At 44.6% G+C, this 13,537-nt stretch overlaps 1 protein-coding gene across 1 annotated transcript in view; it reads right to left on the bottom strand.

Moving 5' to 3' along the window:
* The window catches only part of LOC126418983 (DNA-directed RNA polymerases I, II, and III subunit RPABC2), a 77,309-nt gene that overhangs the window by 25,376 nt on the left and 38,396 nt on the right, over positions 1-13,537 (bottom strand). The window contains exon 3 of the mRNA XM_050086031.1: positions 7,683-7,774. Within this exon, the coding sequence (XP_049941988.1) occupies positions 7,683-7,774 (92 nt within the window). The remainder of the gene's footprint in view (positions 1-7,682; positions 7,775-13,537) is intronic.

The following is a 13,537-nucleotide window of genomic DNA, read 5'->3' as shown; positions in this document are numbered from 1 at the left end:
TCAATTGGCAATGGATTTCAATTGGCGCAGTGCCGCAATTCGCACTTGGTGGTAACATCCAACAGGAGCTCCATTCTCAATGGCTGCCAAGCCAAGACTGAGTGCCTCAGTGCGGCATGCACATGTTTCACACAGCACTTCACTTCATAACAGTGTGATGAATTGCAATACAAAGAGAGTTCTGTACTTATAAAAAATAGGAGACCTTACTTTTGGGATAACCCTCTAACACTCTCAATGAAGTATGTACATCCACTCTAACAGAGGTTTCAGAACAGACTGACTATAACGATTCCCACCCAGAAATAATGTGCTTCTACAATGACACACTCAGCAATAATGTACTTCTTTATTGACAATAAAACTAAACGTAAATGGGCATTTTTATTACCATAGAACAAAAGCAAAAGCTCCTAGTGTTTAATATGGCATTATTAAAAATAAATAATTGGGTGATAGTATTAACTAAATATATATCACAGTTATATTTTATTACAATGAAACAATAAACCATTCAAACAGGCAACAGCCATAAGATCAGTTGTAATGTGAATTATTTCCTCATTTTCAAAAATTCGTATCTTTGTTCACAGTCAGATATCAATGTTGAAATTTTTACAGTACATTGCTATCTTATAGGTATACAAATTGTACAAAAATCATATTTTTATATTCAGTCCCACCTGAGATAACTAACCCCAAACTTTACAAAAAATGAATATTTTCAAATTTAAAAAATTCATAAAAAATTAAGGAAACATTTGTAACTGTTCTTGCTCTATATGAGGCTAGTAGTCTCTGATATCTAACTATAGGAAAAAAAATAGACTGTCATAAATCATTCCTTGTTTATTATTTTTGGGCCTAAAAAGTGGAGTTTCGTACATTTGGATACCAAACTTTGGAAGTCATTTTGACTGGAGGGGGGAGGGGTCCTTGTCTGCAGCAGGGCAACAATAGCTTCACTGAAGGAGGAGGAGGAGGTTAGTTTTTAATGTCCCGTCGACAACAAGGTCATTAGAGACGGAGCGCAAGCTCAGGTTGGGAAAGGATGGGGAAGGAAATCGGCCGTGCCCTTCCAAAGGAACCATTCCGGCATTTGTCTGGAACGATTTAGGGAAATCACGGAAAACCTAAATCAGGATGGCCGGAGATGGGATTGAACCGTCGTCCTCCCGAATGCGAATCCAGTGTGCTAACCACTGTGCCACCTCGCTCGGTAGCTTCACTGAAGAGTGCTCACTGTCACAAAGATCATCAAGGAGTGCCCAGTGTAGAGAAGTTATGAGAGCAGGGGAAGAGATCGTTAGATTGATAGCAGCAAAGGTGCCATGAGCAGCACTGAAGTGGGTAGGGGAACCGTCACTGAGGAGAGAGAAATCGAAGTATTTAATAAGTTGGTCAATTAGGAGACCTCTATTCATTGAAGTGGCACTCCCCACAGTGGGTGTTGGGCACTGAAGTCCCTGAGGAGGAGAAATGGGGGCAGGATTTGCTATATTAAGGTAGACAGTTCAACATAAGAAAGTGGCCTACCTGGAGTGAGGTACACACTGCAAGTGGTTATTGCCAGAGTCATTTGCACTCTAACCACTACTGCTTCCAGGTTGGTATGAAGAGGGATCCAGTCACTAATGACATCGGAGTGAACCAAAGTGCAGACCCCACCAGGTGCTACCCCAGCACTGGCATGGTTCCGTCAGAATGCCCGATAACCACGAAACATTGGAGTATGGTCATCACGGAACTGCGTTTCTTGAAGAACAAGACAGAACACAGAATAGGAGGAAACAAGATGATGTATTCCCGGTTGGTGATGATAGTATCTGTTGCAGTTCCACTGGATGATTGTGGGGCGAGAGTCCTGGTTAGATATAAAGAAGGCAAGAAGAGGTCATGGCACTCTGTCAGTGGCTGTCGGGATTCCCCATCACCGGCAGGTGCAAAGAAGGGGGGGCACTTCTTCGGCCGAGGAGGGGAAACAGCTCCTGGAGGAGTGGTCATGGGAACTGGGGGGGGGGGGGGGGGGGGGGATGGAGAGGGTGACAGGGCTGGGGTAACGAAGAGATAAGGGAAGACAAGAATGTAAAAGAGGCAAAAGTTGAAGAAAGTGACTCTGGGTGGAGTCAGTCATGTTTTTGGCAAGCCTCAGCATAAGACAGATGATCCCGGGACTTGTACTCTTGGATAATCCTTTCTCTCTTGCAACCTGGGCAAGATGGTGAGTGAGTGGAGTGGTGGTCATGACAACTGACACACACACACACACACACACACACACACACACACACACAGGTGGCGGAACACAGGTGCTTCGCTCATGGAGTGGGTGTCCACAGTCACACAAAGAGGGTCCGCTGCACAGCAGAAAGTCATATGTCCAAAACACAAGCACCCAAAGCACAAAGCATACATGGCATATATGGTTTCATGTCACATCTGTAGCCCCTAATGTTGACCTTCTCTGGGAGGGTATCCCCATCAAAAGCCGGAATGAAGGCGCCACTATCGTTGGATCGTATTCAGAGATTGGTGAGGGGCAATAGAACTGGGATACTGCCAAGACGTACACAAGCAAGATGAGCTGCAGATTGGGCGGCAGAAGTAGCTTTGATCAACAGAGAGCCCAATCACACCTTACTGAGAGACTCCACTTTACCAAACTTTTATTCAATATTCTCCACAAAAAAACCAACCATGGCTTTGTAGAGGTGAATGTGTTCCCATCCGTTCTACTATAGATGAAATAGTGGGGAAAGCATTCCATCCCAAGACTGTGGGCCTAGCTCTCCTGCCATGGTGTACCCACGGATGGGAAGGCTGCAGGGTCATACGAAGCAGCATTCAATGATCCTTCACCATTCGAAGAGACAGCCATTTTAGAATGGCTAGATTTTCACAGCATGATATGCTTCATGCAACAAGCATCCACTCTGAAAGCATCCACTCTGATACCACCCACTCCAACCAAGGGCTCTCCCCATGGGCGCAACCCAGCCACAGCAAGGTCCGCCTGGCATGGCAACTGTTGCCGGGAGTTCCGATGCTCCAGGAAGACAAGCAATCATTCCTTGACATACATGGGGAGAGAATAGGTCATGTATCAGTAGTGTGAACCATGTGTTGTCAAGCGGCGCAGCCTGATGGGTACATAACAGGTCCAACACATGGACTGACTACACATGCTGGCGACCTAGCAGGGCTGGAGAGGGCCTACAGCGGGGAAGGAAGAGAGGAAGGAGGGGGGAGAGGAATCCACGCTGTAGACACTAGGGAGGGAGTTCTTCCTCAAATAGCTCACACTAAAAATGAAAAATTTAGAAGTGATAGACCTGAATGCCAAATAGGATGAAAGAACAGGCAGAAGGAACAAAATTGCAAGCAATACAGGGAACCAGGTGGATAGCCAGGTCACCACGAATCAGAATACCGAGAGAGGGGAAGGAGGGGGCAAACAGGGAAGGAGAGAGGATAGGGAGAGAGGGGCAGGGTGAAGGAAATTCAGACAGGGAAGGAAGAATGAGCTGCAATAGCTCGGGGCCCTGTGTACACCATGCACATACTCACATGGAGAGGGGATCCTTTTGGAAATGCTACCCACAAATGCAAAAAAGGCACGAATGCCACCTCATTATTTTTGTCATTGCCCAATTCATTGGTTGTCAATAGTAGACTGCACATCTCATCTGTCTTCCACAATAACCACTCTGCCCCAAAAGGTGACTTCAATCTGGGCTAACTCAGAAGACTACCCCCCCCCCCCCCCCCCACCCGCATCACACCCTCTCTTTCCCCTCATTATCATCCACTGTCTCCATTGAGATCCGTACTTTTAGCATTTTTAGTATATCTGGCAGTTACAAGTAACATTAAAAGTATCAGAAGCAGAAGTATAACCTAATCTAGATTCTTCCCCCTTTGCAGTGTTTCTTCTGTTTGTGAATTTAATTTGAAACTCTTTCTCGCTTGTATGAAAACTATCCGAATCAGCAAATAAGGATGTGTGCTTCAGACTATTGTCTGGCACAATATAATCAATCATGTTTGATTCCATTAAATCTTATCCATCTCTATTTTCTGATCGGATTTTTTCTCGAACAATGCATCTGAGAAGAATCTTCAATGCTTATTAGAAAATTCCAATAATTTACTGACAAATGGGGTATTTAACTGAAAATTACTGGTACAAAAGTTGTTTTTCTAACTCTGTCCTTACTTTGGGATTAAAAAAATACCCTTTACTATCACGTAATGGGATTTACTTTGTTCAATGATTTTCTGAACTAGCATATCCACCACCCCCAAACTTTGAGGCTTTTGGAACTTACGAACTATAATTCCTCCAAAAACAGCTTTCAGAGGCCCTGTTGTGAACAGAGTGTTCTTGGAGTGTAGCTCCTTAAAGGGAAATAAATAATGTTTAAAATAGTGGCGTAGGAACTTCGGCAGCTTTTTTTAAAAATAATGGGTTCATGCTGATGACATTGCAGTTCTGTCAGAGATAGAAAAGCAGTTGACTAGAACTTTTAGGGTCTTGGGAAAGAGGCTATAAGATGAGCATTAGAAATAAAGCAAATATAATGGAATGTAGCTGAATTGAATCGTAATGCTGAGGGAATCAGAATATGATACACTAAAGCCGAGCTTCACTACTTTGGCAGTAAAACAACTAATGATAACAGAAGTGATGACAGAAGTAGAGAGGATACGAAATGCAGGCTGGTGATAACGACAAAAGCATTTCTGAAAAAGAAGCATTTGTTAACACCTAATATAAATTTAACAATATTAGGTAAAGGTAGTTGCTACTCACAATATAGCGGAGATGCTGATTCAGAGATAAGCACAACAAAAAGACTGTCAGAAAGTGAGCTTTTGGCCAACAAGGCCTTCGTCAGAAAGAGACTACATATACAAACGAACGCACGGGCCCGCCCACCTGTGTGCGCCCACACACACACACACACACACACACACACACACACACACACACACACACACAACTTGTGTTTGCGTTTGTGTGTGTGTGTGTGTGGGGGGGGGGGGGGGGGGGGAGTTGTCTATTTCTGACAAAAGCTATGTTAACCAAAAGCTCACTTTCGACAATCTTTTTGTTGTGCTACTCTACTATATGGTGAGTAGCAACTACCCTTTTCATACCATTGTTACATTATATATGGGTTTTCCATTGTTTAATATAAATTTAAGTCCCAGTAAGTCTTTTCTGAAGGTATCTGTATGGAACGTACCGGTTTACAGAAATGAAACATGGACAGTAAGCAGTTTGGACACAAAGAGAATAAAAGCTTCTGAAATTGGTGCACCAGAAGAATGCTGAAGATTAAATGGTAGACTGAATAACTAATGAGGAGATCCTGCACTGATTTGCAAAAAAAATTATGGCATAGTTTGACTAAAAGGAGGAATCTCTCGGGGAGGGGGGCGGGGGGTGGTGGTTCTCTCTCTCTCTCTCTCTCTCTCTCTCTCTCTCTCTCACACACACACACACACACACACACACACACACACACACACACACCCACGGGGATGCATCTACAAATGAGTTTTTTAAATTAAAGTTTGCACATTTTACATAATACATAATTGGATTTTTAATTTTATACAAATGATATTAAGTGGAAATACAAATATGTTTTTTATTGGCACAGTGCACCCCAACCGCATAAAACCATCCTGACAGCACAAATATAAACTCTACTAGCTGACAATGGCTCGTCTGCAAAGCTGGGGAGCTGAATCCCAGAAGAGGGAGTGAAACTTGACATTCAATTCAATTTACAAGAGAGTCCGACCACCATGTGAAGATGTGCATGGAGATAAACACAAAATAAGACTAGTGCAAATGACTTAACACTAGCATGCGGAAACAGAGAATGGCATGAGGCAAAGGTCAGGTCCACGGTAGTTACAACCCGTGTTAAGAACTTATGGGCTCTGGCCTATCACTGCCAACAGGTTAACTTCTGTGTCAATGGTTCTGTCTATACAATGTTCTGTGCACGCCATCTGTGACAGCTTACCGCACTACTCTGCCTCAAGACCCACGGCAACTCGTCTACATCCATATCGACATAAACCCATCATCCATATTGACATCCACTGCCTGGGATACTACAATTTGTTTTGCATTGTTTTATTGTTTGAGGTACTCTATAGGTGGCAGTTGGAGTTTGCCAGCAGACACCTTTACTTCACAATAAGTTTGGCACGGAGCTTCCAACCCCGCACAGCCTGCTTAAGGAGAGCCTTTGAATAGACTATGTTAAGATTCGCCAATGAAGAAATCCAACAACAGAATTACGAAAAGATTTTGTAAAGTATAGGCAGATCATTTCAGAGGGTATTAAGAATATTTCCACTCCGAAATGATATTTGTACATGACTGTATAATAATTGTTCATAGTTGTACAATCCAATGGAAAGTTATTTAAAGAGTACAGAAGAATACTAATGACAGATATGGAAATGAAGTGCCATGCTTCTTTACAGAGAGGAGGGGAACGATGCAAGAGACCTGCACCGCCATACTACGCAAGGTTCTAATGGAGGTGGTTTGCCTTTGCCTTCCTCCGACCGTAATGGGGATGGATGATGATGATGATGATGATGATGAAGACGACACAACAACACCCAGTCATCTCAGGGCAGGTGAAAATCCCTGACCCCACCGGGAATTGAACCCGGGACCCCATGCTCCGGAAGAGAGAACGTTACCGCGAGACCACGAGCTGCGGACAATGACCAATATATTGAAACTAAATCTACATCGAGACTTTTGTGACCCAGAACTGGGGTAAAAATTGTAGAGGGAGATCAACAGAGAAATATAGTAAGCAGGTTCAAATGGATGTAGGTTGCAGTAGTTTCTTGGAGACGAAGAGGTTTTCACAGGACAGACTAACATCGAAAGCTGCATCAAATCAATCTCTGTGCTCAAGACCCCATGATAAGAAATGAGGATACACTTCATTACTGCCAAAATATAAATAAAAAGTAAAAACCAAGTTACTGACAGCACAGGGGCCTCAGATTGAATAGCTAAAAAATGTAGTCTGGAAATTCCTGTGATGCAAAGTTGTGGGAAAAATACAGCTGCATATATCTCATAATATTGGAATGACTCTTTACCCTCTCCCTTAAAACCCACATCCTTTCATCTTTCCCTCTCCTTCCCTCTTTCCTGATGAAGCAACCTTGAGTTGCGAAAGCTTGAAATTTGTGTGTGTGTTTGTGTTTTTTATTGTGCCTATCAACTTACCAGCACTTTCTTGTTTGGTAAGTTACTGCATTTTTGTTTTATATATATAAATAAATAAAACACTGAATTGCTAAAGAAGATATTGAACCAAGTAAAGACTTAAATTTTCTCCAGGGACCTAAAAGTACACTAATTACTAGCAAAAAGCATTATAGTGAAGATACAGAGTTCTCTTTTCTCTTATTTACTATCCAGTATGTACATACCTATTCAAAACTTTACTTAAAGAACAACACTTTTCTGCTATGTTTCAATCAGGTTCTCTTTTATTTTAAAGCTGTAAAATGTAACACATAAATGATACATGAAAATTATAAATGGCAGCTTCTGTCAACCTTATATGCATGCACTACTATTAATTTTCATATTTGTGTAGTAGACAAAACACAGATCAATGACTTACTTTGTCATGTATCTTGTAGTTATTCTCTTTGATTTTTGCACACCACCTTTTGCATCTCCAGGTGCCAAAATATCTATGTTCTCTCCTTCATCCTAAGAGATAGAATTGAGACAGTCAAATGGGAATCAGAATATTCTCAATTACACAACATATTATTTATGACAATACTACTGTTCTTCCCAACAATTAAACATTAGGGGACAGGAAAGCATTCTACTACCTCTGAAAAATTAACATAAGCAACACTGTGAATTTACGATGTTGCTTTAAGCATTCACGTATTTTCCTTGTACTACTTTTGCTGGTGACAATGGCTGTTTCACAACTCATTTATGATATATCTGCAAATATTTGAAAGAGTGACTTTATACCTTGACACACTCACTGCATTAAACCGAAACTTCATGCACGAGCCCTTGACAGTATGATTAGTTAAAAGAGGAGGAAGTCCTAAAATAATCAGCAGTCAAAGTAAAGTGACAAACTTATTCTTTTGCATGATGGCAAGCATTCATCCACCCAGTAAAGAGAAAGGAGATTTGAATTTACTATGTCGGGTGACAAAGGGACATTACAGACATACTAAACTTAAACTTATGAAAATTGTATTTGAAATACTCTTTCATTAACAACAGATTATTGCCATTTTTTTGGTAAAATGAAAGCTACAAGATATGCTGACACCATAACGTGAAACTTTCAATGGTTTATGAACACATGAATGTGATAGTAGATACTTGCAACTATGGGATTTGTCCATAAAGTGGATGGAAACCATAAGAAATATTTATGAAGCAATACATAATTTAAGGGGACTCAATTACAGGGTTACCAATATGTCCATCCCCATTTATCTAGCGAAGAGAAATAAAATGAGAGAATGTTTATAAGTTTTCACAAATCGGGAGCTACACTGTTGTTGAGGATTAATACCAGGAGAGTATATATCTACTAATAGTGATAAAATTATTACAGCCAGTTGGAGGTCTTCCTGGCGCTAGCACCGGTACCAAGAGACCCATCACTCACCTCGCCCAACATCATGCATACAGTACCTTGGGGAGGTTAAACCAAGAAGTTCTGCAGTATGTCAAAATGATAAAAGATAAATAGTATATGGCACACAGAGACTGACAGCAGTAAAAGTTGTTGTATGTGTCAGTTCAGGGATGGAGTATCTGGAGCCTCAACAAGCCAGAACTGGAACAAAAATCACTCCTTCCATGCCCACTCCCTGCAGTGCCCCACAAAGTGAAACCATTAAATTTTGTTAAACATGTCCACTTTCTTGCAAAAAATGTAAAACATGGCTCCCAGATGTTTTATTATTGGCTAGTATCTGAGGGACCAACACATTCAACTTCAGTTAATGTTGCACTTTTGTCCAAGTGGCTGGTGCGAACGCACAAACACATGCACTCTTTAAGAATAAGCTTGTTGCAGGATGGATTCTGTGTAAGTTGTTGTGGCTGATGTGCAAGTGACAAAAGGCGATGGCTTTCTTTTAAGAGGCTTGTGAGTGAAGTTGGCCACTCCTTAGTAGTTTCTTTCATTTCTCACAATTTGTTGGACTGTGTGGTACTTTGCTATTCCTTTCCTAAGCCTTCATAATACAGTGTCATACGTGTGTCCTTAGGTCAAAGCTTGAGGTTCCTAGGTCTAATACAGCCATTGTGTTTGTCTTCCTAGTCAGTTATTGTTTAGCATGTTCAGAGGGCTCAATGTCAAAATGAAAATTATGGATATTCCAGCTTCGTGTAGATGGTACTGTACCAATAGGTTCCACGAATTTTCTTGTTCTGTTGCTTGCAATTCACTCACAGAACAAGTGCACAAAAGGAAGTTTTACACTGTATGAGTTCTGATATGACCACAGAGAGGGTCTCTCCATACTACCAGGCAGCAGACACTCATGAGGGAGCCACAGATTTGGTTTTCCTTAAACAAATGAAGGGAATTTGTGGTCACTAAGTAGGGCCTCAAGTTACACCTCAGAGAATCTGCCTGATCGGAGATCATTTCTAAGTAGCTGAATACTTGTTATTGTAACAGAATGTGGTAACCAATGTATTTGGGCTTCTGGCTGATCATGAATGCATAACTGACCAGCAGTTGCTGGCATCAGACTCGCAACATTGAGATCCCCGCTTCTGCAAGAAGATTGTCATCTGGACTTGTACGAATCTTACTGCAATATGGTGTAAGGATGGTGTTGTTGAACCATGGGAGACACATCCATATTCTAGACAAGATAAAATTAAGGTGTTGTAAAATCTTAGTAAGACTTGTTGCTCTATTGCCCTGGAGGTATTGCCACAGAAACAGGGAGCATTACATTTCTTCAGACAGTTCATTTTTTTTTTTTTTTTTTTTTTTTTTTTTTTGGGTGGGGGTTTAAGGGCGCTCAACTACTGAGGTCATTAGCGCCCAGTCACTGTTGTTAGAGCACATGGAATCTAGTAAAACTCAAGGGGATGGGGGGGACACCAGAAGGACCTGACAAAGACCTTTGGACAAGCCAGTCAAAGTTATAAAACGCAGAATACGAGCAGCCGCTCGAGCGTCATCAGCTAAAACATCTGGTAATGTAGATGGCAGGGACAGACAACACGAAATTGACTAAAACGGGGACACGACAATAAAACATGGCGCACTGTTAATGCCTGACCACAAGGGCACTGCGGGGCTGGGTCACCGGAGAGCAGGTAGCGGTGGCTAAACCGGCAATGCCCAATCCGCAACCTGGTCAGAAGGACCTCCTCTCGCCGAGATGGTCGGGAGGAGGTTGTCCAAGCAGTTGGGAGCGATTTTACTGCCCGGAGCTTGTTTCCTTGGAGGGATGACCAAGCATCCCACCACAACGACACAAGCCTCTTATATACATCCCCACGAACGTCTGATGACGGGACACAATGGGAGGCTGGCCGAGGCGGGAGGACTGCAGCCTTGGCTGCAGCATCCGCAGCCTCATTCCCAGGCACTCCTACATGTCCGGGAACCCACAGAAAGCTGACAGGAGAACCATTATTAGCGAAAGAATGGAGGGACTGCTGTATCCGTTGAATCAAGGGATGGACCGGATAGGGAGCTCCAAGGCTCTGAAGAGCACTGAGTGAGTCAGAGCAGAGTACATACGATGAATGGCGTTGGCGGCGGGCATACTGAACGGCCTGATGGAGAGCAAAAAGCTCGGCCGTAAAGCTCGAACATTGGTTGAGGAGCCGGTATTTAAAGGTGGCGGCCCCGACGACAAAGGCACAGCCGACACCATCGTCAGTTTTGGAGCCATCGGTGTAAATAAAGGTGTGACCGGCAAGTCGAGCACGAAGTTCGACAAATCGTGAGCAATACACTGCAGCCGGAGTACCCTCCTTCGGGAGTGAGCTGAGGTCGAGATAAATACAAACCCGAGCCTGGAGCCAAGGTGGTGTCGGGCTCTCACCCTCTCTGAAGGTGGTAGGGAGGGCAAAATCCAATTGTCGAAGCAGGCGACGGAAGCGGACTCCGGGGGGCAGCAGGGCAGACACATACAACCCGTACTGACGGTCGAGAGAATCGGCGAAGAAGGACTGGTAAGAGGGGTGGTCGGGCATAGACAACAGCCGGCAGGCATACCGACACAGCAGTACGTCGCGCCGGTAGGTCAATGGTAATTCGGCAGCTTCAGCATAAAGACTCTCGACAGGACTAGTGTAGAAGGCTCCGGTCGCAAGACGTATCCCCCAATGGTGGATGGAGTTGAGCCGGCGTAAGAGGGATGGCCGAGCGGACGAGTAGACGAAGCTCCCATAATCCAGCTTCGATCGGACAATGGACCGATACAAGCGAAGCAGGACAGTGCGATCCGCTCCCCAAGATGAACCGCTAAGAACTCTGAGGACATTAAGGGAACGTGTACAACGGGCCGCCAAATAGGAGACATGTGGAGACCAACACAGTTTCCTGTCCAACGTGAGCCCTAGAAACTTAGTTGTTTCCACGAATGGGAGAACAACGGGACCGAGATGTAAGGATGGCGGAAGGAACGCTTTATATCGCCAGAAGTTGATACAAACCGTCTTCTCTTCAGGGAACCGGAAGCCATTTGCCACGCTCCATGAGTAGAGGCTGTCTAGACAACGCTGAAGGCAGTGCTCCAGGAGGCATGTTCTCTGGGCACTGCAGTAGATCGCGAAGTCATCGACAAAGAGAGAGCCTGAGACATTAGGTGGAATACAATCCATAATTGGATTGATCGGGATGGCAAAAAGGGCTACGCTCAAGACTGAGCCCTGAGGCACTCCGTTCTCCTGGAGGAAGACGTCGGACAATACGGAACCCACACGTACCCTAAACTTTCGATCCGTTAAAAAGGAATCAATAAGAAGGGGCAGGCAACCGCATAGGCCCCACCTGTGCATAGTGCGGAGGATACCTCCTCTCCAACAGGTAACATAAGCCTTCTCCAAGTCGAAGAATACGGCTACCGTTTGGCGCCTTCGCAAAAAGTTGTTCATGATGAATGTCGACAAGGTCACAAGGTGGTCAACAGCGGAGCGGCGGTGACAAAAGCCGCATTGGACATTAGTAAGTAGCCGTCGAGATTCAAGAATCCAGACTAACCGAGCATTAACCATGTGCTCCATCACCTTACAGACACAGCTTGTAAGAGAAATGGGGCAGTAACTAGAAGGAAGGTGTCTATCCTTCCCGGGTTTGGGTATAGGAACAACGACGGCGTCACGCCAACGCATGGGGACCTGACCTTCGGTCCAGAAGCGATTGTAGGTACGAAGAAGGAAGCTTTTGCCCGCCGGAGAAAGGTGTGCCAGCATCTGAACGTGAATGGCATCTGGCCCCGGAGCAGAGGACCGGGACAGTGCAAGCGCACGTTCGAGTTCCCGCATAGTAAAGGGGGCATTATAAGTTTCCAGATTCAGCGAGTGGAAGGAAGGTCGCCGAGCCTCTTCTGCCTCTTTCCTGGGAAGGAAGGCAGGGTGGTACTGGGCGGAGCTTGAAACCTCCACGAAAAAGCGGCCAAAGGCGTTGGAGACAGCCACAGGATCAACAAGGACCTCATTACCTGAGGTCAGGCCAGGTACCGAGGAGTGGGCCTTAATGCCCGACAGCCAGCGTAGGCCACCCCAAACGACAGAAGAGGGAGTAAAACTGTTAAAAGAGCTGGTGAAAGAGGCCCAACAAGCTTTTTTGCTGTCTTTGATGACTCTAAGGCATTGCGCTCGGAGTCGTTTGTATTCAATACAATTTGCCAACATAGGATGGCGGCGAAAGGTGCGTAAAGCACGTCGTCGAGCGCGGATAGCGTCCCTACAAGCCTCGTTCCACCAGGGGACAGAAACGCGACGTGAAGAAGAGGTAGTACGAGGAATAGAACGTTCGGCAGCATTGATGATAACAGCCGTGAGGTATTCGACCTGACTGTCACAACTGAGAAAATCGTGGTCCGGAAAGGTCGCCAGGGAGGAGTAAAGTCCCCAGTCAGCTTTCGGTATGTTCCAGCGCGAAGGACGTGGGGATGGGGTGTGGTGCAGGAGACGAACGACACAGGGGAAGTGGTCGCTCGAATAGGTGTCAGAAAGGACATACCACTCGAACCGACGGGCAAGAGTGGTAGAACAGATCGAGAGGTCCAAGTGGGAGTAGGTATGAGTAGAGTCCGAGAGGAAAGTCGGGGTGCCGGTATTGAGGCAGACAAGATTGAGATGGTTGAAGACATCCGCCAAGAGTGAGCCTCTTTGACAGGATGCAGGAGAGCCCCAAAGGGGATGATGGGCATTGAAGTCGTCAAACAATAAAAACGGCGGGGGAAGCTGAACGATCAGGTGCATCATGTCAGCCCGACTAACAGCAGATGA

Source organism: Schistocerca serialis, chromosome 9 (assembly GCF_023864345.2).
Source record: "Schistocerca serialis cubense isolate TAMUIC-IGC-003099 chromosome 9, iqSchSeri2.2, whole genome shotgun sequence".
NCBI classification, from domain to species: Eukaryota; Metazoa; Arthropoda; class Insecta; order Orthoptera; family Acrididae; genus Schistocerca; species Schistocerca serialis.
Note: the sequence above shows the minus strand (reverse complement) of the source record. Positions and strands in the feature narration are given on the sequence as shown.